Genomic DNA, 27,916 nt, shown 5'->3' with positions numbered 1-27,916 from the left:
AAACGATCTGTTTTAACTGTAAATCAGCTTCAGACACAAGTTGGCATATAATAGTATTTATTTATTGTGTATAACTTTGCAAACACGTTGAGTTAAAGCCTATCAGAATACAAACAGGAGCAGTAATGAAATAAAACTCCATTAAAAGCTATTTACACGGCCAGTTCAATATTCCCACTTTGTACAGAGATATTGAAGGAAAACATACTCTTGACAGATTTCTATAGTAGCAAATTAGGTTCTAAGTAGCAAACTATTAATAAAAAATATAGTTCCAGCAGTACACAGCTGTGTTTGATCATGAGCATTTCATTTTTAGCTTAGCATTGCTAGTGTCTCTTTACATTTTAGCTACAGCAACAGCAACATCTTGGTGATACATATTTGTTTTTTCCATCACATACTCTATTTCTGCATTGTTGATACGCTCTACCATTAGCTTACTAGTGAAATTATTGTAAACATTTTTATTTTGGAATGTCAGTAGCATTGATTGATTTTTGCAACAGTCCCAAACAGTCATATTTTTCAATGCACTGGTGATTATCTTCGTGTAAAGTAGGAGCACAAGTAACAAGAGGTACATGAAAAGTCGAAGCTTTTCATGTACGTTTTGGGATGCAAAACCCAATGTTTCTGTACCGTAAGCGAGGATATTTGGTGTCATAAATTGCAGTAAGGGCACTCATTTACACAGCTTATGAACAACTTGATTGCATTGTCAGTGAGAATTATAATAATTAGTTTCTTTGTAGGTCAACAAAGTGCAACCAGACATCATCATCATCATGTTAACACCTGAAGATTGACGATTTATTTCCAACAACTGGTAAGTAACGACCACTTCCATTATCCATCATGCTTTCTCTCTCGTTTTTCTGTCACAAGCCACTAAATCTGGCAATTAGTATTTGTATCTTTACATAAAAATGACATCTAGCCACTTCACTTCTCAGCTCCATCAAAGAACCTCATCTTCTCAGAGTGCACAGAGTCTCTCAGCCGTTGAATGGAAGAAGCTGTCTCACCTGAAATGGGCTCGGAAGATTCGAAAACATGCGTAATTTGTTTAGTTATGACGACTGTTTCTTGTTTGCTCTCATGTGTCTCACTTGAGAAGCGCCTCAAACTCTCAAACAGCGACTTCTTGCCGCTTGGCGATTCTTCGACAGTCTTCGATGCTGCTTCGTTCCCCTCTGATTTCAAAAGAAGGCCTCCAGCTGATTCGGTTTCGACAGCACTCAGTAGCTTGGCGTGCTCTGCTTCTGGAGTTCCCTGTATGTTTGATGTAATGACGTGTATTTTCCCAGAATCGAGTCTGAGCGTGTCTTCTGATGAAGATGAAACTCCAGATGATAGGATGGTGATTTTCTCGGGCAAGTAGGGCTCGACTGAGATCAGCTCGGTCCTCGCGGTGGAAGTAATGATGTTGCTGTGAATCTCGCCCAGGTCAGAAATATCTGGACCAGAGTATTTGACGGTTACCTTGGTTGGAGGAGATAAGGACGGGCCAAGATTCTCACTTGTGACTGCAGAGCTAACATCGGCAAAGGCGTCTGATGACTGGACGGAAAAGGTAGGGCTTATTTCTTCATCTTTTTGCTCACTTTCTGGAGAAGTTTTGGCCGGTTCTGATGGGGAGGACAGGCCAAACCTCGGGAATTTAAACCAACCCGTCCTCTCAGGACTTTTGACCGTGTCTGCCTTGGTATTTGTTTCTTTTTCTTTTGCTGCTAACTGCTTTTCAGTGAGTTTTTCTGCCTCGTGACCGTCCAGATTTTCTTCAGCTTTTGATACATCAAATTCAACGTCAATGTTCTTGAGGATCTCACCAAATGATGTCAAACTCAATTTTGGCGATTTGCTCTCTCCTTTTGGTTCTTCTTCCTTTTTCAGTTCATCCTCTTTTAATTCAGAGTCGACAGGGATATATTCGTCCTCAGGTTTAGGTTTTGAGAAACTTAACCTTGGCATTTTAAAGATTGGTAGTTTGAATTTATTTGGAGATCCAAGAACCACATCATCAGTCTCAGTCTTTGGTGTTTCAGGATCGGATGCTGCTGCTTTGGGAACATCAGTTTTAATATCAACGCTGAGACTTTTCATAGCGACAGTAACATCCTCCTTCAGTTTCGCTTCTTCAATTTCAGCTGCTTTTTCTGCATTGGCTGCTTCTTTGGTAACATCATAACTAGCACCGCCAAATTTCATTTTTAGAGTTGGCATTTTAAACTTTAATGGTGAATCTCCAACATCTTTTGACTTAGCTTCAACCTCAGAACTTTTCATTTCCACACCAGCTGAAGATTCTTTGACATTCTTGTCAGGGAGTTTTATGTCTGCTTTTACTTCTGACACTGTGGCATCAACTTCAGGTCCTTTTGCTTTTAGTTGTCCAATTCCTAACTTTGGCAATTTAAATGTGCTTCCTTGTCCACTTTGTTCAGCTTCAAGCTCAGGCGCTTTAATTTCCATTTCAGGGTGTTTGACTTTCACTTCTCCCGCTGCGATACATACGTCCACTTGTGGAACCTCGGCACTCACTTCAGGCTCTTTACTGCTTGACTTTGAAAAAGAAAACCTGGGCAGTGAAAATCTTGTTTTTTTCAAGTTCGTATCAGATTCCGCAGCAGGAGGCAGTTCTGTTGAAAAAGGTCCTTTGACTTCAGCATCTGGTAGACTGATTTCTGCTTTGGCCTCTGATGGAATATCACCTTTTGGTGTTTCAAGATTCACATCAGCATCGGGGGTTTTACCACTTGGACGTGAAAACGAAAATCTTGGAAATGCCCAGCTTGGTCCTTTCACATCTGGTGCTGAAGCTGCACCCTCCGCTTCTTTGACTTCAACAGCAGGAAGTTTGACTTCAGCTTTGACATCTGGTAATGTCACATCTACATCTTTCTTTGATAAGCCTAAATCAGTGTCTGGCCCTTTGGCTTGAGACACAGAAAATCCAAGACTTGGCATTTTAAACTTGATTCCTTTTCCCTCATGTACAACTCCAGTAGTTTTTATATCAGCTGAAGGTCCTTCTACATCAATGCTTGGGGCTGAAACCTTAACCGCAAGAACTTCCTGAGGAACCTTCATGTCAGCTCCATCTATTTTGACACCTTTGTCCATATCAGGTCCTTCTGCTGTGACACTTGGACTACCAACTCCAAACTTTGGTAATTTGAATGCTGTCATCTTAAATTTTGATGGTGATCCATCTGTGTCCTTGGTCCCAACCTTGATCTCGGGACCTTTCACTTCCACTTCAGCAGAAGGTTTTTTCACCTCAGCTTTGGACTCTGGTAGTGTCACATCAACATCTTTCTTTGACAAGCTTAAATCAATGTCTGGCCGTTTGGCTTGTGACCCAGAAAATCCAAGACTTGGCAGTTTGAACTTGCTTCCTTTTCCTTCATGTTCAGTTCCTGTACTTTTTATGTCTATTGATGGAGCTTTTGTGTCAATGCTCGGTGCTGCAACAGTAACTGAAAGAACCTCCTCAGGAACCTTAATGTCACCTCCATCTATTTCGACACCTTTGTCCATATCAGGTCCTTCTGCTGTGACACTTGGGACACCGACTCCAAATTTTGGTAATTTGATTGTTGGCATCTTAAATTTGGATGGTGACACTTCTTTTTCCTTCTTCACAACTTTGATCTCAGGAGCTTTAACCTCCACTTCAGCAGAAGGTTTTTTCAGTTCAACATCAGGGACTTTGATCTCACCTTTGGCCTCTGGTAGTGTCACATCTACATCTTTCTTTGATACACTTAAATCTATCTCAGGCGCTTTGGCTTGAGACATAGAAAATCCGAGACTTGGCAGTTTGAACTTGCTTCCTTTTCCTTCATGTTCTGTTCCTGTACTTTTTATGTCTATTGATGGAACTTTTGTGTCAATGCCGGGGCCTTCAATGATAATTGAAAGAACCTCCTCTGGAACCTTAATCTCACCTCCATCTATTTTGACACCTCTATCAACATTTGGTACTTCTGCTGTGACACTTGGACTACCAGCTCCAAACTTTGGTAATTTGAATGCTGGCATCTTAAATTTTGATGGTGATCCATCTGTGTCCTTGGTCCCAACTTTGACCTCAGGACCTTTCACTTCCATTTCAGCAGAAGATTTTTTCACCTCACCTTTGGCCTCTGGTAGTGTCACATCAGCATCTTCCTTTGACAAACTGAAATCAATGTCTGACCGTTTGGCTTGAGACATAGAAAATCCAAGACTTGGCAGTTTGAACTTGCTTCCTTTCCCTTCATGGTCAGTTCCTGAAGTTTTTATATCAATTGATGGAGCTTTTGTGTCAATGCTCGGAGCTGCAATGTTAACTGCAAGAACCTGCTCAGGCACCTTGATGTTACCCCCATCTATTTTGACATCTTTGTCCATATCAGGTCCTTCTACTGTGACACTTGATGTACCAACTCCAAATTTTGGTAGTTTTAATGTCGGCATCTTAAATTTTGACGGTGACCCATCTGTCTCCTTGGTCCCCACCTTGATCTCAGAAGCTTTCACTTCCACTTCAGCAGAAGGTTTTTTCAGTTCAACTTCAGGGAGTTTGACTTCACCTTTGGCCTCTGGTAGTGTCACATCTACATCTTTCTTTGATAAGCTTAAATCTATCTCAGGTGCTTTGGCTTGAGACATAGAAAATCCAAGACTTGGCATTTTAAACTTGCTTCCTTTGCCTTCATGTTCAGTTCCTGTACTTTTTATGTCTATTGTTGGACCTTTTGTGTCAATGCTGGGGCCTTCAATGGTAACTGAAAGAACCTCCTCTGGAACCTCAATGTCAGCTCCATCAACTTTGAAACTTTTGTTCACATCAGGTCCTTCTGCTGTGACACTTGGACTACCAGCTCCGAATTTGGGTAATTTGAATGTTGGCATCTTAAATTTTAATGGTGATACTTCTGTTTTCTTTGTGCCAGATTTGATCTCAGGAGCTTTGATTTCCACTTCAACAGAAGGTTTTTTCAGTTCAACTTCAGGAAGTTTGACTTCACCTTCGGCCTCTGGTAGTGACACATCTACATCTTTCTTTGATACGCTTAAATCAAAGTCTGGCCCTTTGACTTGAGACCCAGAAAACCCGAGACTTGGCATTTTAAACTTGCTTCTTTTTCCTTCATGTTCAGTTTCAGTACTTTTCATGTCTATTGTTGGACCTTTTGTGTCAATGCTTGGTGCTGCAATGGTAACGGAAAGAACCTTCTCCGAAACCTCAGTGCCAGCTCCATCTACTTTGAAACTTTTGTCCACATCAGGTCCTTCTGCTGTGACACTTGGGGTTCCAGCTCCAAATTTGGGTAATTTGAATGTTGGCATCTTAAATTTTAATGGTGATACTTCTGTTTTCTTTGTGCCAGATTTGATCTCAGGAGCTTTGATTTCCACTTCAACAGAAGGTTTTTTCAGTTCAACTTCAGGAAGTTTGACTTCACCTTCGGCCTCTGGTAGTGACACATCAACATCTTTCTTTGATACGCTTAAATCAAAGCCTGGCCCTTTGACTTGAGACCCAGACAATCCGATGCTTGGCAGTTTAAACTTGCTTTCTTTTCCTTCATGTTCAGTTCCTGTACATTTTATGTCTATTGATGAAGCTTTTGTGTCAATGCTTGGTGCTGCGACATTAACTGCAAGAACTTCCTCGGGAACCTTAATGTCACCTCCGTCTAATTTCACATTTTTGTCCACATGAGGTCCTTCTGCTGTGACACTTGGAATACCAACTCCAAATTTTGGTAATTTGATTGTTGGCATCTTAAATTTGGATGGTGACACTTCTTTTTCCTTCTTCACAACTTTGATCTCAGGAGCTTTAACCCCCACTTCAACAGAAGGTTTTTTCAGTTCAACATCAGGAAGTTTGACTTCAGCTTGGGCCTCTGGTAGTGACGCGTTTATATCTTTCTTTGATAAGCTTAAATCAATGTCTGGCCCTTTGGCTTGAGATCCAGAAAATCCGAGACTTGGCATTTTAAACTTGCCTTCTTTCCCCTCAAGTTCGGTTCCTGTGCTTGGTATATCTATTGAAGGGCCTTTTGCATCAATGCTTGGGGCTGCAACACTAACTGTAAGAACCTCCTCTGGAACTTTAATATCACCTCCATCTATTTTGAGGCTTTTGTCTACATCAGGTCCCTCTGCTGTGACACTTGGAATACCAACTCCAAATTTTGGTAATTTGATTGTTGGCATCTTAAATTTGGATGGTGACACTTCTTTTTCCTTCTTCACAACTTTGATCTCAGGAGCTTTAACCTCCACTTCAACAGAAGGTTTTTTCAGTTCAACATCAGGAAGTTTGACTTCAGCTTGGGCCTCTGATAGTGACGCGTTTATATCTTTCTTTGATAAGCTTAAACCAATGTCTGGCCCTTTGGCTTGAGATCCAGAAAATCCGAGACTTGGCATTTTAAACTTGCCTTCTTTCCCTTCAAGTTCGGTTCCTGTGCTTGGTATATCTATTGAAGGGCCTTTTGCATCAATGCTTGGGGCTGCAACACTAACTGTAAGAACCTCCTCAGGAACTTTAATATCACCTCCATCTATTTTGAAGCTTTTGTCTACATCAGGTCCCTCTGCTGTGACACTTGGAATACCAACTCCAAATTTTGGTAATTTGATTGTTGGCATCTTAAATTTGGATGGTGACACTTCTTTTTCCTTCTTCACAACTTTGATCTCAGGAGCTTTAACCTCCACTTCAACAGAAGGTTTTTTCAGTTCAACATCAGGAAGTTTGACTTCAGCTTGGGCCTCTGGTAGTGACGCGTTTATATCTTTCTTTGATAAGCTTAAACCAATGTCTGGCCCTTTGGCTTGAGATCCAGAAAATCCGAGACTTGGCATTTTAAACTTGCCTTCTTTCCCTTCAAGTTCGGTTCCTGTGCTTGGTATATCTATTGAAGGGCCTTTTGCATCAATGCTTGGGGCTGCAACACTAACTGTAAGAACCTCCTCAGGAACTTTAATATCACCTCCATCTATTTTGAAGCTTTTGTCTACATCAGGTCCCTCTGCTGTGACACTTGGAATACCAACTCCAAATTTTGGTAATTTGATTGTTGGCATCTTAAATTTGGATGGTGACACTTCTTTTTCCTTCTTCACAACTTTGATCTCAGGAGCTTTAACCTCCACTTCAGCAGAAGGTTTTTTCAGTTCAACATCAGGGACTTTGATCTCACCTTTGGCCTCTGGTAGTGTCACATCTACATCTTTCTTTGATACACTTAAATCTATCTCAGGTGCTTTGGCTTGAGACATAGAAAATCCAAGACTTGGCAGTTTGAACTTGCTTCCTTTTCCTTCATGTTCTGTTCCTGTACTTTTTATGTCTATTGATGGACCTTTTGTGTCAATGCTGGGGCCTTCAATGGTAACTGAAAGAACCTCCTCTGGAACCTTAATCTCACCTCCATCTATTTTGACACCTTTATCAACATCTCGTACTTCTGCTGTGACACTTGGACTACCAGCTCCAAATTTTGGTAATTTGAATATCGGCATCTTAAATTTTGATGGTGATCCTTCCCTTTCCTTCTTCACAACCCTGATCTCGGGACCTTTAACTTCCACTTCAGCAGAAGGTTTTTTCAGTTCAACATCAGGGAGTTTGACTTCAGGTTTGGCCTCTGGTAGTGTCACATCTATGTCTGATATGTGCATGTCACCAGCATCAATTTTGATATCTTTTTCTGAATCAGGTATTTCAGCACTGATATGTGGTGTAGTGACACCAAATTTGGGAAATTTGAAATTTGGCAATTTAAATTTCGATGGTGATCCTTTCACATCGCCTAATTGAGCTTCAACGTCAGCAGGTTTGAAGTCCACCTTAGCAGAGGGTTCTTTTATGCCAGCACCAGGCATACTGACTTCTGCTTTGGCTTCTGGTAGTGTGATGTCTACGTCTTTCTTTGATAAACTGAAATCAACTTCAGGTCCTTTAACTTTTGGCACTGACATTCCAAATGCTGGCATTTTGAACTTGCTTCCTTGTCCATCCATTTCCCCTTCAGTTTGAGCTGGTTTGATTTCCAGTTCAGGTTTTATAACCTCCATCCTTGCTTCTGGAATCGAACCATCTATGCTTCCAAGAGTAACATCAGTACTAGGGGCTTCAGGGAGTCGTACCGCTGCATCTGCATCTTTCTTTGACATGCTTACATCAAATTCAGGGCCTTTTATTTTTGGCATTTTAATTCCAAGCTTAGGCATCTTAAACTTGTTTCTTTTTCCATCAAATTCACCTTCAATCTCAACATCAACTTCAGGGCCCTCCTTAAGTTTAACATCAGCTTTAGCCTCTGGTAGTTTTGCATGTGCATCTTTCTTTGATAAACTCAAATCAATTTCAGGCCCCTTTACTTTTGGCATTGTGATTCCAAACTTTGGCATTTTAAACTTGCCTCCTTGTCCTTCAAGTTCAACTTCGGTCTGCAAAGCTTTGATTTGCACTTCAGGTTTTTTAACTTGCACTGCTGCCTCTGGTATCACAACCTCTGCTTTTCCAAGACTGACATCACGTTTAGAGGCTTCTGGGAATTTGACCTCAGTTTCAACCTCTGGCATTGTGATATCTGTTTCTTTCTTTGGTAAGCTCAAATTTATATCAGGCCCTTTAACTTTAGGCAAAGAGAGACTTAAATTTGGCATTTTAAATGTTGACGATGATCCTTCTGTATCCTTAGCGGCAATTTCAATATCAGGAGCTTTCATTTCTACTTTTGTGGAAGGTGTTTCCAATTCAGTATCAGGAAGGTAGATGCCGGCTTTTACTTCTGGTGTTGTGACATGTACATCTTTCTTTGAAGATCCTAGATGAAATTCGGGTCCCTTTACTTTCGGCATTGACATTCCAAACTTTGGCATTTTGAACTTTCCTCCTTGTCCATCAAGTTGACCTTCAGCCTGCAGGGTCTGCATTTCCAGTTCAGGTTTTTTGACCTCCATCGTCACCTCTGGAATTGAAACATCTGCTTCTTCAAGATTGACATCAGGAAGTTTGACATCTGCTTCAGCCTCTGGTAATGTGGTATCTATGTGTTTCTTTGGTGAGCCTAAGTCAATTTTGGGTCCTTTCACCTTTGGCATAGAGAAACCGAGATGTGGCATTTTAAACTTGCTTCCTTTTCCCTCATGCTCAGCTCCTGTAGTTTTTAAATCAACTGCAGCGTTAACTGCAGACCCAACCTCTGGAGAACTAATGCCCGCTCCAAATTTGGGCAATTTGAAAGATGCCATTTTAAATTTTGATGGTGAATCTTCTGCATCTTTTTCTACCACTTCAATTTCAGGAGCTTGAATTTCGATTTTTGCAGAGGAATCCTTCAGTTCAACACCAAGGAGCTTCCCCTTGGCTTCTGGTAGTGCGACATCAACATCTTTCTTTGACAAGCTCAAATCAAATTCAGGCCCTTTTCCTTTTGGCATTGCGATTCCCAGCTTTGGCATCTTAAACTTGCTTCCTTGTCCATCAAGTCCACCTTCAAGTTCAGGTTTTTGGACCTCTATCTTTTGCTCTGGAATAGAAACATTCATGCTTCCCAGAGAAACACCAGTCTGAGGGGCTTCTGGAAGTTGTACCTCAGCTTTAGCCTCTGGGAGTTTGACATCTGCGTCTGCGTCTTTCTGTGACAGGCTTAAATCAAATTCAGGGCCTGTTATTTTTGGCATTTGAATACCAAACTTTGGCATTTTGAATTTGCTTCCTTGTCCATCAAGTTCACCTTCAAGCTCTGGTGGTTTGATTTCCACTTCTGATCTTTGAACCTCTAACTTTTGTTCTGGGATAGAAACATCCACGCTTCCAAGAGTAACATCTTTCCCAGGGACTTCTGGAAGTTGTACCTCAGCTTTAGCCTCTGCATCTTTCTTTGACAAGCTTAAATCAACTTTCGGTCCTTTCACTTTTGGCATGGAGATGCCAAGATTTGGCACTTTAAACTTGCTGCCTTTTCTTTCTCTTTCAAGAGTTTTTATCTCAACTCCATCAATGTTTACATCCTTATCCCCATCAGGCACACTTGCTTCAAATTTGGGCAGTTTAATTGTTACATCCTTTACTTCATGTTTGACCTCTGGTAAGGAAATGTCAGCCTTTGGTTTTGCTTCTAGATTAACATCAAAGCCCGTACGCCGTGTACCACCATCCGTTTTGGCAGGTGAACCTTCTGTTGAATCAATGTATTCAATGCCATCGATTTCAGGTATTTTGACATCGCACATGAATCCTCCAATCTGCCCCTTGCCTTCCTTTGTTTCACTTTGTGACATCTTTTCTTCTTGGAGAACTGTAGTTCCCTCTTTTACTGCATCACCTTTTTGCTCAGAGATCCTTTGTTTTGGCAAATCAATTCCTATATCAGGGATTCTGATGTCTGGTTTTCCGATTCCAAAGCTAGGCATTGTTATCTTTGCCTTTTTTGATTTCTTCTCTGAGTCTTTTGTAGCTGCAGATTCATATTCCAACTGAATTCCCTCTGTTTCTTGTGTCTGAATAACGAACACTCCTGATGCACTTTCTTTTCCAGGTATTACAATTTCATCTCTTTTACATTCCTCGGTTTTGATGTCTTTGTCACTGCGTTTTGTCTTAGTTTTGTGTTCCTTTTGAGTTTTTTTACACTCTACCTTGGTTGCAACTAAAAGCTCCTCTGAGATGAAATCAGCAGGTGTGATCTTTGGTAGTTTGACTGTCGTCTTGGAGACCTCTGGAGAGGCAGTTATTTCAAACTTTGTGAAGTGTACCTCATGCTTTGCCTTGTTATCTACCACTTTAGTAGGTGTTTTCACTGATATTCTTTGTGCATTTGCATCTATCACAGTAATTTCCTCTGGAATAGGCACCCCAGATGTATCAACCTTTGGCAGCTTGAATCCAGGCAATTTTGAAACTGCCTCCTTCACACTGTCAACATCTATTGACATCTGTACAGTTTCAGCGTGAATTTCTTCATGATATCCTGTATACACAGCTTTAGGCTCTTTAATTCCTTTGGCTGTGGTCTTCCTGGACACGTCTTCCATACCTGGAATCTCAATGTCTTCACGTTTTGGAAGTTGGGTTCTGGAAACACTGCTTTTTGAAAGTATCTCATAAGGATCTTCTTTGACTTCTGCACCTTTGGTTGGGAGCTGTTGAACTTTAGTTGTGCAATCTTCAACATTTGCGGTTGTTTTTTGAATGATTTCCTCAGGAGAAATATCGCTCAAGCCTACTTTAGGCAGTTTGAACATTGTACTTGATTTAGTCTCTTGTTTTTGTTTGGCTTTGCCTTTCTGTGTTTTTTCTTCACCTTTCTTTGGAGATTTTTGTGGAAATGTAACATCTGATGCTTCAAGTTCCACTTTTGGGACGTTCATTTGGGTATTGACATCAAGTGCGGGCTGGTCTTGAGGTGGTTTTGCAGATTTTTGATTTTCAGGTTGATCCACTATTTCAAAACTTGCCCCCAGTGTTTTTAGCCTTTTTGGTGAGGATTTGGCTTTTGCTTCTTTCTTTTGGGATTTGTCCTTCCCCAAAAGTTTAATCTTTATTTCAGACTTTTCTTTCTTCTTTTTCTTCCCGTCAGGAGACTTGGTGGGGCTTTCTTGATTTGTCAGCCCCACAGTTAGATCTGTTGTTTTCAGAGTGCTGTCTATGCTGATGAGTTCCACTTTATGCTGAGCAGTTTGAGTTTCAGTCAGTGCTGGGATGCTTTGTTCCAATTTTAATTCTTCTTTTACCTTCAGATCCTCTGTCAAGTAGACTTGCGGTGTTTCTCCTGAGGGACTTTCAAGGCACTCAGCTGCCAGCATATCTGACTCTCCTGCCTGGTGAACATCGCTGCTGGTCTGACCGGTTGTTGGTGCGTCGGTATCCTGGTCTTCAGAAGAACTTATGCGGCTTCTCTTAGTCAAGGAGAGCTTCATTTTATGCTTCTTCTTGCCTTTGAGAGCATCCTGAGATTTTATAGGGGACTCTGTGTCACTTGTTGTTGGGCTAAGCTCAAGCTTTCTCTGCTCATCAGCCTCTGAGGAGCTGTGAGATCTTGCAAAACGTGATTTTCGTCCTTTTCCAAAGGAGGGAAACTTGGGCCACGAAATGCGGGCGTCTCCTCTTCTTTTGGTTTTTCCTTGCTCCCTCATCTCTGGAGTGTCGACCTCTTCCTCCTGTTGAGCACCAGAAATGTGAAATGTCAGTTTGAGCCACATTACGACCTATCAAAGAGAGACTGAGCAGACAAATTGAAAATAGTTACAGGGATGACATCAGAATCGATGACTGGTTCGGTCTCTGTGATGTCTGGTTTGCGCTTCAGGCAAAGCTTCAGTTTGTAGGCCTGAGCGTGCTCCAGAATCTGAATGGCATCCTCATAGGTCACGTTGTCGAAATAAACGGTGGCACTCAGAATCTGATCACCTGTACGAACGAGAGAAGTGTTTTCAGTTTTTAGAACTCTTTTTGCACATGGTAAAGTGGAAATACTGAATAAAAACATAAATTTAAACACATTATGGTCAGTCATAGCCCTTGTGCACTTACATTTGTATTGAAAAAATGTCAGTACTTCATCTGTTTGCAGTTTTTAATTGGATTTGTGATGGACTTTATTGAAGATTTTCATATGATGCATGATCCAAAACACATACTATACAATGCATCAAGTCTTACTGGCATTTACGATGTTAAAATTGGGAAATAAGCTCTAATTTTTCATTCCCAGCTGCTAGTTTACCTTCTTTCACTTTCAAACTTTTGGATGCCGGTGACTCTGGCACCACTTGTTTGATGAAGATACCCTCTCTTCCTCCTCCACCATAAACGAGACCCTCTGCACATCCATCTTTGGCTGTTTTGACGATCACCTCCGACTCAGGGCTGTGAACCTCCTGCCAACACGTCACAACAGAAGTCTAGTTTACCTTCAGCTATAGTGTCCTCTGCTGCAGCACAGTTTGAATGGATTCACAGATACAGTCCAGAGAGGAGACAGTGGGATAATCTCACCTTCAGTTTACTCATCTTTGGAGTCGAACGCTTCTCAAACATGGACCCAAGCCCAGACTTTTTAGTTTTCTTTCCACTCCCGCTTTTGTGGTCATGCTCTGCTTCACACTGAAAGGAAAATAGGAAATAAGTCTTTGCAATATGACTACATATATTATTCAAAACAGTAGAATAATACTCCTTATTTTCAAACATTCATGCAGCGAAGAAGTTTTTCCAACGGTGTACAGAACAGGTTTACTGTACACCCAAAATATTAAATTATGCACTTTATATTATTTATTTTACATTTAAGGCATCTGGTTCTTTTTTGCTCAGAAAATACTGTCTGTGATTTTAAACGATTCACTATTTATGGATTTATTTCTTGTTCTTTGTTCCGTCTTCTAAGCCAGCAATACACTTTCATCAATGCGTATCAGTATAGAGCCAAAAAACCCAAAGTAAATCAACATATCTCAGTCTGAGATGAAAATAAATTGATATTGTTTCACAGTTGCATAAAGTAGAAGGATGTCAGGGTAAAAGAAATAGATTGAGGATGATAATTAAATCAACCTTAACCTTGATTGGAGTGAATTAAGTAATGTGAGGAAGCAAATCACTAAATGGATGGAACAGTTTATCAAAAAATGTTTTACAGACTTTGTCTTACAACAGCAAGCAATTTATGGATTTGTTTCTGTGGACGCCTCAAGACTGCGAAAAAGGAAAAGAGCCAAGGAGCAATCATCAAAAATGTTGTTTTAAAAGTACTGACACCGAGGTGAAAATGATTTTTTTCTAAAGAGAGAGGCCCATAAGAAATTAATGAATAGGAAATCTAATTTAACACAGATCTGAAGATTAGAGAATACAATTTCTAGGGAGGTTTTATGCATTTCCACTAATAGAAAATGCTAAAAAATTCATGGAAACGCAGTCCAGACTTCTTCAGTTTCTCCACTCTGTTGGAGCAGCTTGGGTCATTAAAGACATTCCTCATGCTTTCATTCTGGGACATACATAGCTCTGCGTGACGATTAAAGAGGTCAATTGGTCACAAGCCTTTTTCTAACTTCATTTGTCTGCAGCCTGAGCAAAATTGGATGTGGAGCTACGCAGTGTGTTTACATGCAATGAAGTAACCAGGTCATGCAATAATTGTATGTCTGAAGTAACCTAATTTCTGAAATGTCATGTTTAGAAGAGTTGAGCTGAAGGGTTCGAAGAAACACGGTTCTGTTGCGTGTTTATACCAGAAATGCATGTTAGCAGGTTTTCTGATTGATGGTCTTAACCTGCTTTTTTCCCTGTATCCCGGTTTGTTGTGTAACACGGCGACATGTTGGTGCTCTGTACCTCTTTGTCACTGTCGCCGTATTTGTCGCTTTCAGGAAACTCCTCGACGGGGGACGATCCCTGCGGTCGCGGTCGCTCCCCCTCCGTGAACTGAGACGGTTCCTCACATGTCTGCAAGGACGCAAAGAGGTCAGTCAGCACTAAACCAAAACGGCTATCCTTCCTGTCATTTTAAGGCGGACAGGTTTTCTTGCATAAACGGCATCCTAGCCACCTAAGAAAATGTTCAAACCTCCAGCTTGTACAACAAAGTTACACAGAAAACTGGATGGCAAATAGTGTGATAACACCTTGCTAAGCCAAAGGCAGCGCTGCCTGGGTGTTTAGTTATTTGGCATTCAATAACTGCCACTTAGCTAGTATGTCAGTCCAACACTGACAGAGCAAAATATCTACAAAATAAGGTCTTTAGTTTTCCTGTAAAATGTGTCCTCAAGCTTAATCTTGATAACTGCGGTGTTCTCCTGACTTTTCATGACATGCCAGCATGAATGTTTCTGTTGTCCTCATTTACGGGCACCAAAAAATATGGTTCCCTTGTCTGAAAAAAATCCAAAAGTTCAGCAAAAAATTTCCCAAATTTATACAAATTTGCAAAATCTTCAGGAAGAAAATTCCTTTAAAGTTTTTATTTTTAAAAAATCCCCAAATTTGGCAAGAAATAAAAAATGCAAATATTTTCAAAAAATGAGAAAAATCTTCCTAAAAAATCCTAAAAATATCTAAAATGATTACATAAAAATCAGTAAAAATTCTGATATTTTCTTTAAGAACATTTGCAAAAAAAAATCCAGAATCCCGTGAAACATTTTTTTTAACATTTCTTTTTTTACACCAAAATATGTTAAAAATTTTTTCCAAAATGTTAAAAATGTTTAAGTTTTTACTGTAAAAATATATATATTATTTCCACATTTTCAAACTGTAAAATGGGTCAATTTGACAATCAGGACGACACGAGGGTTAAAATAAGCGTATTAAGATGTCAATTGCACGTTTTAACATGCTAATGTTAGACCTTTCCTACAGTAAACTAGCATCGTTGGTTTTGAAATATTTTATTCCCAAACACAATGCAGTACAGTTCAGATTTTTTCCAAACTTTTTTACAATCGACTAACGTACAGGACCAAATACGGAAAAATCTATCAATGGACTATTCTAAGATTTTTATTCTAAAATTCTAAGAATGTAGCACAACTTTGAGGAACTACAGTGGAGATTTTTCTCTGGATTAACCCTCGTGTCGTCCTGTGGGTCAAAATGGACCCGCTTTAAAGTTTGAAAATGTGGGAAAAAAGTATATTTTCACAGTGAAACTTCTGATGTCCACATTTTCAACATTTTTGGGGAAATTTTTGAACATTTTTTGGTGGAAAAAAGAAACGTTAAATGGATTTATGGGAATATCTGCTAACAATATCAACACATACAGATAAAAATGAATGAATACTGGTGGTTTTAGTGTGCTGTTTTCTGTTGACTGAAGTTGAGATTCAAACCTTGAGTAGCTGAAGAAGAAGTGATTCATAAATAACTAAAATTAAACATTAATTTCACCGTCAGCCTCAGTAAAGTCACTCACTGAATCGTCCTCTGTGGCAGCTTCTGGTCCTCGCAGCCTTCGCCCAGCTCCTGTTCAAACACACAAAAAACCCACATAAAAACCAGAATAACATCTGATATGAGGGAATGTAATATTTAATAAAATTTTAAACCACATTCCACACGCATCGTGCATGTCGATATGTAGCGAAACAGAAAATTGCATTAGCTCATTTTAGTCAAGTCACAGAGCAGCTTTAACCCTCGTGTCGTCAAAATTGACCCGTTTTAAAGTTTGAAAATGTGGGAAAAAAATATATTTTCACAGTGAAACTTCTGATGTCCACATTTTCAGCATTTTTGGGAAATTTTTGAACTTTTTTGGTGGAAATAAAGAAATGTCAAAAATGTTTCTTAAGAACATTTGCATAAAAATAAACCAAAATCCAGAAAAATTCACTGGATTTTGTTTGATTTTTATGTGAATGTTCTTAAAGGTAATATTAGAAGTTTTACTGATATATATGTAATCAATTTAGATATTTTTACGATTTTTTTGGAAGATTTTTAAACTTTTTTTGAAATATTTACAAGAATTTTCTTGGCAAATTTGGGGGATTTTTTATTTTTATTTTTATAAAACTTGTAAGGTAAACTTTTAAGGAATTGTTGGAGTTTTCTTCCTGACAGTTTTGCAATTTTAAAGTTTGAAAACATGGGGGGAAAATATTACTTTAGAAGTTTTTAGGATTTCTTTTTTTGGAAGATTTTACTTATTTTTTGAAAATATTTACACAAATTTTCTTGCCAAACTTGGAGGATTTTTTGAATAAAACTTTCAAGCGAGACCTTTAAGGAATTATTGGAATTTTCTTCCTGAAGGTTTTGCAAATTTTCAGAAATTTGGGGGATTTTTTGCTGAATTTTTTAGATTTTTTTCAGACAAGGAAACAATATTTTCCCAAAATATATTAAAAAAAATGCAAAATCTTCCTTAAAGGTTTCTCTTAAAAGTTGTATTTTTCTTTTTTAAAAATCCTCAAATTTGGCAAGAAATAAAATTAAGAACTTTCACATAAAAATCAACCAAAATCCAGCGAAGATCGCTGGATTTTGGTTGATTTTTATGTGAAAGTTCTTAAGAAACATTTTTAACATTTCTTTTTTCCAACAAAAAATGTTCAAAGATTTCCCAAAAATGTTGCAAACATGGACATCAGAAGTTTCACTGTGAAAATATATATATTTTTTCACATTTTCAAACTTTAAAACAGATCAATTTGAGCCACAGGACGACACAAGGGTTAAAAAAGTTGACTTTCTGTGACTGTAAAGCTCCACTTACAGAATGTTGCTTTTCAACTGTGACTTGTACATTCACGACCACTGCAAATAAGATGCATCCTACTATAATACATTTATCATTAGCACATTGTTTTAATAAGAACGTTTGCCTTTTTAAAGAAACTACAAATCCTCCACGAAGCACTCTGGTTTATCTGGGTTTGTGTTTCCTCAGCAGCAAGTTGAGACTCAGTCTGACTCCTGCCAGTTGTTCTGAGGCTCAGAGAGACACTGGAGCCGAAGATGAGACTATTTAGAGTTCTTCCTGGCAATAATTCCCCCAGAGACCCTCCTTTGACCGTTAAGTGATCCACCGCATCGATCCGCAGATTAGACTCTGCAGCCTCTCAGCTCGGCCCCTCAAGGTTGCCGAAAAGGGAAAGTCTGACTCCAGATGAATCCGATTAGTCAAGTTATTACCTGCTCTGATACCCAAACTCTATTTAATTTGATTCCACTTTCATCTACCCTGTTATTCAGGCCATTTGAGAAGTCTGCTGTGTCAGGATGCCGTTCATTCCTCACGTTTTGGATAAAAAACAGCATAAAGTTGATATATTAGAGTTAAATAAGGCGAGAAAAAGAGAAGAAATGGATTTACACAGTCCTGAACAATGAAATTTTAGATGTTTTCTGTGGATTTAAAGCATCATTGGCTCATAAACATTATCGAAAGCAAGAGATGGGACACCAACTGTATAAATTAGTAATGAATAAATGCAGTCAGACTGAATATAGAAAATCAAACTGTTTCCATAACAGATAAAATGTTTTATCTCTGAGCAGCTCAGTCTTTTCATATTAAGTGATAGCTGATAAGTTGTAAACTACAGCCATGGCCATAAGTTTGGACACAAGTACCATGACGCTTGTGAATCTTAGAAAATACCACAAAATTGTCACTTACAATACAGTACACAACTCCTGAGAACTATATTAAGTTTCATATTTAAAAAAAACATCAAAAGAGTTTGGTGTCATTTTGTTATTCTTACCAAATTCGGTTGTGAAAGTACTGCATTTTTTTTATTATTTTCTTCTAATATTATGTTTTGGGAACAAAGTTGTTCCAATTGTTGGAATTTATTGATAATATTATACCCCTTGTTGATTTGTTGACTAATTAAACTGGTGCTGTCAAAAAATATTAGTTATGTTCTGTAATAGACATCAAAACAGACATAGTAAGTCATGCTGTGTCCAAACTTATGGCCATGGCTGTAAGACTACGATCTTACTGTAGCTCCTCAAATCAAGAAACTAACAGGAAACAACACCCGCCAACCCTAATGAAAGCTAGATAAGGAGGTTTGTTGACTCCAAAAAGAAATAATAAAACTGTTACGTTAATCAGCGACCAATTTTTTTTTTAACAAAAAATGACATAAATCTTAATTTAAATAGGCCAAACTTTGTGTGAATTTTTTATAAAACCTACTTTCTTTAGGCCTTTCATGCTGCAAATGGCAAATAATTGGTGCAAAATACTGTAATTTTTCCATCAAAACCTTAAAACTGTGTTGAATCAAGACTTTTCCTCCATATTACCAAGAAATCCATAAATCTTTTGAATATCGCCTACGACTCATAATGCTCCTTTCTCCACTTTATTTCATTTATTTTGCTACTTTTTAAAGCGTCTTTGAGTGTCTTTAGAAGCACTATATAAACACTGTGTGCTATTCTTATCATTATTTTATGATATAATAGTGCTGCCTATGCACAGTATTGGACAATATGAAGTGTAACACCCTATAGCTTCTAAACTATCCACTCTACCCACCGCCTTACAGTAATGCATGTCATGTGAAGAGCTCTTACAGCCTCTATAAGTGCATTAGAAGGCAGTTAAGACAAGAGACTGACGGTTTAATGACCTCCTACGGTATCAGGATGCATCGCCGCTTCAAGGCTGATAATTCAAGACGGTTCAAGAAAAACCAAAGCTCTGCAGACAAACAGGAATATAAAACACAACGCGCTCCGTTGTCATAGAATCACATCCCTCTGACACCAGGATTAGAAACAACACCACAGAACATTTGTCTGAACAGAAGCCTCACCCTGTGAACTCACGCTGAGCGAAGACGCCACAGTCTAGACGTGTTGTGAAACATAATAATCAGAGAAGTCCTCACAGCTGCCTACACCGTTCAGTCAAGTGTCGAGTCAAGTGTAGGAATCTTTATCGTGCAGTCATCACCGTCTTTCTCTTTCGTTTTTATCTCATTTAGTTTTATCAAACAGCTCTCACCTACCTGCTGCTGCTGTAGGTGTAACTCCTCAAAACGAACCAAAGAGTCAGAAAGACGTTTGCCAAACTGCCCTGAAGCATTCCTGATGTGAGTCTGACTGATAAAGTGATTGTTGAGCCTCACATGGACAAAGAAGGCGGGACACTTTTAGGCTACAGTAATACCTTGTCTTATGTTGTCGCTCCCAAACTGAACTAAGTGTTTTTAAAAGGTCCTCGTGGTGCCTTTAGGTAACAGATTTAAGTCTTTACAACACGGTACTTTGAATAGTTTTAAAGTCATCTCCAGCTAAGTAATTCCACATCCTTGTAAATCTTTTAAATTAGTTTAATCACTACATTTCAGTGCAGATATTACGAGACTTTCATATTAAGAGAGTGCTACTTTTGGTTGCCAATTTAAGTGCATTTGAAAGTAATCCCACAAGGGTTAATTAACAGATTCCGGAGATCCCTAATGAGTCTCTTCTCATTTATCAATTAAACACCAAAGAACAGAACAAATTACAGTCCCTTAATCACTAGAGTTTCTGTAAACAAACCTATAAATCCTCCATGTCCCGACGTTTGCCCAAATATCTCTCTATTTGTTGGGTCTTGAATAAATCTTGTTTAGATTCTCACGTTGCCCTCAGAATAAATTTGAAAAGTTTTAGTGGCACCGGAAGTTTATATCTACCACCATTCTCAGTTGAAAACGTCACTTCAGTACTTTGTTTATGAGCAAATACTCCCAACACCAACAACATTCCCTTTGTCTCAGCTGTACTTTGAGTTTCAGACTAATTAGCTAATGTTAGCATACACACAGGCTAAATTAAGTTGGTAAAACTGCTACACAACCTCATGTTATTGTGAGCATGTTAGCACACTGCTAGCCTATGTGTAGCTTTAAATGCTAGCACAGCTGTAAACTTGTCGTATTAATATACAAAACATCTGTAGTAAGGGATGGTAATGATTCATTGCTAACCAATTGTTCGCCCTTAGTAATGTAATTAATTAGAAACCCGTTATTCGATATGGCAGAAGATGAGGGACATGGATGCAGTACCTGGATGCACCACCAGGTAGAGCCTTTTATTGTTTAGTCAGGTGGACTTACAAGTGTGTTTGCTGTCTTAGTGGCTAACTGTTGCAATCGTGTTTATAAGCCAATTGTGAAAGGGTGTTAGGTTTAGGTAGCTACCTGAGGCTAACGCTGATGCTAAGCTAAGATTTTCGCTAACACAGACCAGGAGCCGAGCGTCTGATCAGGAGAGAAGCTGCTAACATCCAGCAGCTAACATGCTTCATATAACATTAAAGTGATGAAGTGTGTTGGAGATGCTCTGCTCTGAGTGTAAATCAGTTTCAGAGGTGGCAGTAAATATCGACAGGTTTCCTGGACTGACGAAGTTGCTGCAGCGATGAAGATTATTCTGATATCAAACCACTGTTAAAATTATTTACTGTAGAAGATCAGCTCCTTTACTGCGTTTCTTTCCGGCACATCGTTACACAATATTGAGCTTTTAATTTCTGTGACTGGTGTTTACTTCATCTGTGCGTTAAATTTCTAAAGCACATGAGCTAATTTTGCATTAAACATAAAGTTTAGTGGTTAAAAAATCATTCGAATGTTGGAAAATGACCATTGCATTTTAGCATTTTATTCATTCATTAATTATTGTTAATGGGACTGACTATCGAATAGAATAGAATAGCTTTACTGTCATCATATATGGGGACATGATGAAAATATACATAACTACCACTGGACGGTGCATTGATAAAAGCTAAATTAACAACAATAAATAATAAAGCCAAATGTACTTACAGTCATGGATGAAAGCATTGGCACCGCTGGAATTTTTCCAGAAAAAGCTAATTTCTCTCCCAAATTGTTGCAATTACAATTTTTTTTTGTCAAATCTGGGAGACCTGGAGCGGTTTAAGAAAAGAACAGTGGTCCAAAATTCAGTTTGAGAGGTTGTTGATGGTTATAGGAAGCGACTGGTTTCAGTTATTTCAGTTTCAGTAATTGAGGGTGCCAACAATTTTGAGTTTTGTGTAAAATTATGTCAGTTTTGGCTTTTTTCTTCTGCTTTTTTTGCGTTTTTCCAATGCACATCAAGGAAATAAACTTGTGTGTACCAAAAACATTTGAAATTGCAACAATTTCTGGGAGAAATGGTGTGTTTTCGGGAAATATGTTCGTTTGTGTTAAGAATTACAACATATATACAATACAGTGTGGGAGGCCAATGAAATCACATAAAAACCAATAAAACAGAATAGGAGATTGCACATAAGCAGCATTAGATCCATTAAAAGTCACACTGCATTTAAATAGTTTAAAATTTGAGTCCGTAACTACTGATTTAAGGAGCAAAAATAAGGTTTAGTGGTAGTTCTGCTTCCAGTCTGTTTCCAGTTCACACCATAAGCTACTGAAGATACATCATGTTATGCATCACTTCCCCCAAAGAAAAAAGTTTATGTTAAACATGCGTCTTTAAATGCAGACAGTCCCCATAGAGACGCCATGTTTCATCCATAACGAAGAGATTAGTTGGAGAGAAAGTAGTAGAGGACAAATGCGGAGAAGTACTGACTTAGTAAAGCTTTTCCTCTGATGTTCTGAGTGTTTACAGCTGCACCTCTCCTCCCACCTCGCAATTATCACCATTATATAAACGTATGCTCAGGTCTGAACAGCTGCTGCGTGTCCACGTTCAGTCTGAGTGAAGTCTTCCGGAAGCCGAACTGAACAAAATTAGCTTCATTAAATTTTAAGCGGGGCGTTGGGATCCCTGAAGGCTGGAAGGCGTCATGTGCCGAGTAAACAGCCGCTGACGGTGCGCGCGGCGAGTTTTACGGGCGGGTTGAAGAGCTGCTGTAGAATGACGGCATGATTGATTCCTCACCGCTTCACACAGCCGGATGTCCACTATCCCTGCTGCCACCGCACATGCACAAGAACTCCTTTCTCAAATATTTGCTATGTGGGCGCTGCGGAGGCCTCGATAACAGCTCTCACTGGAGACGTTAAAATGAAATCACAGAGCAGAACCGTTTGGTTGTTTGACTTGTCATAGATTGTAAATATTAACCCTCGTGTGGTCCTGTGGCTCAGATTGACCCGCTTTAAAGTTTGAAAATGTGGGGATAAAAAACAGATTTTCACAGATTTTCACATTTTCAACATTTTTGGGAATCTTTGAACATTCTTTGGTGGAAAAAAAAAGAAATGTTAGAAATGTTTCTTTAAGAACATTCACATAAAAATCAACCAAAATCCAGCGAATTTCGCTGGATTTTGGTTGATTTTTTTTGTGAATGTTCTTAAAGAAAATATTAGAAGCTTTACTGATATATATATATATATGGAATCACTTTAGATATTTTTAGGATTTTTTGGAAGATTTTTACCCATTTTTTGAAAATATTCACAAGGATTTTTTTAAATAAACTTTTAAGGGAAACTTTTAAGGAATTATTGGAATTTTCTTCCTGAAGGTTTTGCAAATTTTTTAGAAATTTGGGGATTTTTTTTGCAGAATTTTTGGATTTTTTTCAGACGACGAAACAAGTCTATATTGAAAAATTGAATAATTTCAGTCATAAGTTGTGTGCATGTTGGTGTTAAATGTTCAATGAATGTCGATAAATCAACGTACCACAGGACCAGGTGTCATACCTCCATTTCAAGATTTTTACTCATTTTTTAAAAATAAAACTTTTAAGGGAAACTTTTAAGGAGTTATCAGAATTTGATTCCTGAAAGTTTTGCAAATTTTCAGAAACTTGGGAATTTTTTTGCTGTATATTTTAATTTTTTTCAGACAAGGAAAAAATATTTTTTGATGCCCGTAAATGTGGACAACAAGAGCGTTAACACATCTCAAAGCAGGAGGCTACATGAAAGTAAAAATCTATTTTTGAGTGAAAACCGCTTTTATTTATCATGTCTGGCTTATTTTTAGACACCTAATCTTGACAATCCTGGTAAAATAAAGCTTAAAATAAGTTTTCCCTGCTAATTTTAAGATCTCAATATTCTAAATATCACATCTTATTTTGAGAAATCTTACCAAGGCATTTTTCACTTGTTCTACTGGCAGATTTTTTTCACTTATTTCAAGGTGAAAGTTCTGTGAAATAAGTTTGTCTTTTTGTTGTTTTGAGAGGAGCGTTTTTTTTTCCGGTGCAGTTTGACTTTGATTGCAGCGCTCTGCGGAAACCTAAACAGAAGCAGCGGGAGGTGGCGTCTGTTGCGCTGCAGATCCTGCATGATTCATGTTTGGGTGCAACTGCAGCTCTGGATTTGGGCGCGGTTCGTCCCTCGGCGCTCCTCTAACGTAGCAGGGAATGAGCCTCAAACAGCACCTGCACCGAGACTCACCTGAAATAACAAGATCCCACAAACCAAAGCTGACTGAGAATCTTCACTGTGTTGTGTCAGTCGCCTGTCCTCAGCTCGTCTCTTACATAATCACCTTCTGCTCTAGTTTGTGTTTCCTGTTTGAAAAGCACCTGGAAGGCTCCCCGAAGCTCCCCCACCTCCACCAAACCGGTGTAATATAACACAGCTCATTATCAGTGCTCTTGGATTTGGATTCCGCTCGTTTTTTGTTTTTTTTTGTGTGTGTGCAAAAGACGGACACAAGCTCCTTTCACTCGACGGCAGTCTGTTCGGATCCAAATTATAATGAGATTTGAGTGCGAGGGTGGGGGGAAAAAAACAGAATTAGATTTTCTGCATGGATTACATGAGCATGAGACTGCAAAAGCGCATGTTTTCAATCTATTAATCTGCTGCAAACTTACGGCAAGTTTCATCACAGCTCTGGAATTTACATCTTAATCTGCTTGTGTTCCCACGACGTGCAGTTAGGAAGAAATAAAAGCAATACTGTCGAGTTAGCCACCCAGAAATATGAACTTTAGGCACACTACTGGCTCTAAAGTGACTCTTTATACAAACAGTTTAATAGTCGAGCTACTCAAATGACCTGATGGACATGTTAGCTAGAATGTGGACTAAATGAACCGATTACTGACGAAAATGTTCACTGATGGGTTTTTATTTGTATTTAATTCAGTTGTGTTTTTAAATATTGATTCTTTGCAACAACGAGATCCTCTAGTCTGCTTTTCGATGTGTGTAATTGTCCTATAATGGCCTAAAATAACAAATCTGATGGGAAGTAGTCACTTTAAAACAGTGTGCGATTAATAATAGATGCTAATGTCGGACCACAGAGAGAATCAGCTGCTGAGCACCTACACTTCAGTTTGTTTTTGTCATTATCTTGGGATTAAATGTTGGATTATTTTGCACGATATACAAATTTAATTCACGTCAGACTGAAGCAGTCAACTTGTTAAAGGGGAAAAAAAGGAAACGACACTGATTTAGTTGCCATAAATTCCTCTTTAAATGCAAAAAAAATCTCTGATTCCAGCATCTAAAATGTTATATGGCACATTTAATATGAGATTTACTTGCTTGGATCTGGTTCAAGATGTCACAGGGAGTTTCTTCAAACATATAAAAGCCCCTTTTTACTGCTTTTCAGTCCCTTTGTCCCGTAAAGGAACCGTCATGTAACTGAAAACATAATGAATATGTAAGTTAATTTGGAAAAAAGTCGTTACTTGTTTCAAAATTCCTCCAAGCACTATCTTTATTTAACATGGTATGTCCGCTTCTTCAATAATGGATTACTTTCAGTGTTTTTTTTTTTTAATTATAGCAGGAGATTAGAGCTTCAAAAGAGTCTCTGGATTGCTGAGAATCTAGAGGCAAATGGATTAAATGCGAAAATGCAATTATCACTCAAAACAGATGCAACCCCAGATGAACTCTTAAAGTCTGTGGAGCCTCAGTTGGTCGAACCTTTACCAGTTATTAACCCTCGTGTTCCAGCGAAATTCGTTGGATTTTGGTTGATTTTTGTGTCAATGTTCTTAAAGAAAATATTAGAAGTTTTACTCATACATGCGTAATCACTTTAGATATTTTTAGGACTTTTTGGAAGATTTTTACTGATTTTTTGGAAAATATTTACAAGAATTTTCTCGCCAAATTTGTTTTTTCTTTAAGTAAAACTTTTAAGGGAAACTTTTAAGGAATTATTGGAATTTTCTTCCTGAAGGTTTTGCAAATTTTCTGAAATTTGGGAGAATTTTTTTTCAGACAAGGAAACAATACTTTTTGGTGCTCGTAAATGAGGACAACAGGAGGATTAAGAAACATAAAAGAATGAAGTTAAAGCAAATGCACAGATCGACTTTTTGACTGTAGGAGCATCCACACACACATAAAGTGTTCAAGTGGAATAAAATTGATTTTAGGGCAGGATTCGTCTCCATCTGACGCTGATGTAATGGATCAGGACTGCTTTGTTTCAGCTCCACTGAGGAGCAGATCAGCCTCATCGTCTGGATCATTTCCTCATCTCTGTCTCTCATTTGTTCTCTCCCTGACCTTGAAACCTCTCTGCATCTTCAGGCAGACTTAATTAAAAGTAGCAGCAGAGGAAAATCAGCAGAATTGTGGGAGACGGGGTTGGGCTTGATAAGAAGATTTAACACTATGCTGTCACCAGTATAGTGTAAAATCACAAGAAATGATCAACAAAACGGTGAGAAACTAGATAATCTCCAGGAAGCGTCTCTATCTCCTGACCCTGAATAGATCATCCACCTGTCGTGGCGGTGATGCAGCGATTTCTTGAGCTCATTTTAGTGCTCGACTTGTTTATTCTCGGTAAAAGCGTCCACTCCATTAGTGCTCAGTAGGCAGATTTTAAGGGAGGAATGATTGTCGTTTATATGTAGTCCATTAAAGTGCTTCTGCTGCTGCTGCACCAGCAAAACATGCACTCAGACGAGCAGAATCAATCATATACACGTGAAATCTACAGGATTTTAAACCGAGAGCTGACGGCCAAAGATAAACTTTATATAAATTTGCTGTTTCTGCTTTCATCAGGGTGAATGACGCATCTGTTTTCTGCTATCAGCATGATTTAAAGATTGCAGACTTATACACACAACGTCTTTACTGTAGTTTCAGATATTATTTACATGGCATGTAGGTGTGTTTAAATCAGCAGCTTATCAGTATACATTTAAACTTTCTGACCGTGAAAAAGATCAACATGTGATAAAAGAGAAAAACTGTGAGCAACACGTCAGCAGTCTGAACTTTATACTAAAACTGCAGCACAGTTACAGGCAGCAGTTTTTCCCTCGTTCACATCCATGTTTTTCTATCTTTTGCCGCCATCCGTGCTGCTAATTTTGGGGAGCAGTTTTTGTCATTTTTCATCTCCACCCCCGAGAAAACTTCTCCTCTGCTGCTATTTTTCGCAACCCCCCCTCGATTCCTTTCCTTCGCTGCAGTAACCGACGGCTGTGTTTGCCTTTTTCAGCCCGAGCTTCAAACGCACAGCTGGGAGGGAAAGCGGGGAGACGTGCGGCGCTGCCTGACATCCTCGACGATGCCATCTTCAAACGCTGCACAGACACACCCAGCGCTCTGCTGCAGGTCAGCAAGCACGACTCAGCATCAGCACCAGCCGCCTCACGCTCCCTCCATCACCGCACACACACTCCAATCTCTCCCACTGCACTGCACTACTGAACCCTGCTGCTGGATCGGTGAATTGCTCAGGGAAGGGGGGGGGGACACAGCACAACAGCACAGACAAAGAGGTGAAAAAAAAGAAACAGAGCAGAGAGAGTGATGCCCACCCGTTCCTGAGGAGGCAGCGTGCCAGTTGGGGAAGGCCAGGTGGAAACAGTCGCACATGATGGCGGTCGAGTCGAGGTCCTGGGCCGGGCAGGCAGAGCGGACGGAGGTGGCGGTGGAGGGTTAAGGCAGGTGCTGCTTCTTCCCTTCCGCCTCGTCCTCTATCGGCCTGTCGGAGGAGAAAGATGCAGGAATAACCAGCGAGAGCAGAGAGCAGAGAGCGAGCTGCCTTCTGAGAGCTGTCCGCCGACTGAAGGAAACTCCCTCGCCCGTCCCGTAAACATGGACCTCCAGCGCAGCACACTAACTTAATTATGGGAGGAGCTGCCCCCCCCCCCTCCTCCTCCTCCTTCACAAGTACAGACACATCCCTCAGTTCTTCCTCTGCTTCACCCTCTCTCCTGGTCAGTCTCATCGATTACCCTGATCCGACAAGGACAAGCTGGATGTCAGCTTCAGGCTTCAGCGGCGATGGGAGGAGGTGACACACTGTACTGACATGGACTCAGTTTGTGTGCTCGCTTTAAAGCCCCTCGGTCTGGACGTGAAGCTAAAGCGGCGCGTGTCGTGTCGCATGTGTCGCGATGGCCCGATAAACTTCTTCGAGCAGTCAGGGGAGCTTCCCACGAGGCTGATTCTTCGACGATTAATTCGATTTAGCACATCATATTCT

At 39.4% G+C, this 27,916-nt stretch overlaps 1 protein-coding gene across 3 annotated transcripts; it reads right to left on the bottom strand.

The window, feature by feature from the left end:
- Positions 1-40: 40 nt before the first annotated feature.
- LOC110956659 (neuroblast differentiation-associated protein AHNAK) lies at positions 41-27,869 on the bottom strand. 3 transcript variants are annotated; one of them, XM_051947345.1, is made up of 8 exons: positions 27,246-27,869; positions 15,942-15,991; positions 14,357-14,467; positions 13,016-13,123; positions 12,744-12,897; positions 12,267-12,427; positions 6,561-12,177; positions 41-6,122 (listed from the first exon to the last, which is right to left on the bottom strand). In XM_051947345.1, the coding sequence occupies exons 1-8, from the start codon at positions 27,301-27,303 to the stop codon at positions 946-948; spliced, it is 11,436 nt and encodes a 3,811-aa protein (XP_051803305.1). In that variant the 5' UTR covers positions 27,304-27,869; the 3' UTR covers positions 41-945. The 3 variants fall into 3 exon arrangements, with proteins under 3 accessions (XP_051803305.1, XP_051803308.1, XP_051803304.1); XM_051947348.1 differs by having other exon boundaries at positions 6,999-12,177; XM_051947344.1 differs by having other exon boundaries at positions 41-12,177.
- Positions 27,870-27,916: the final 47 nt, after the last annotated feature.

Source organism: Acanthochromis polyacanthus, chromosome 1, assembly GCF_021347895.1.
Source record: "Acanthochromis polyacanthus isolate Apoly-LR-REF ecotype Palm Island chromosome 1, KAUST_Apoly_ChrSc, whole genome shotgun sequence".
NCBI lineage: Eukaryota > Metazoa > Chordata > Actinopteri > Pomacentridae > Acanthochromis > Acanthochromis polyacanthus.
This window is presented reverse-complemented; position numbering and strand designations above follow the sequence as displayed.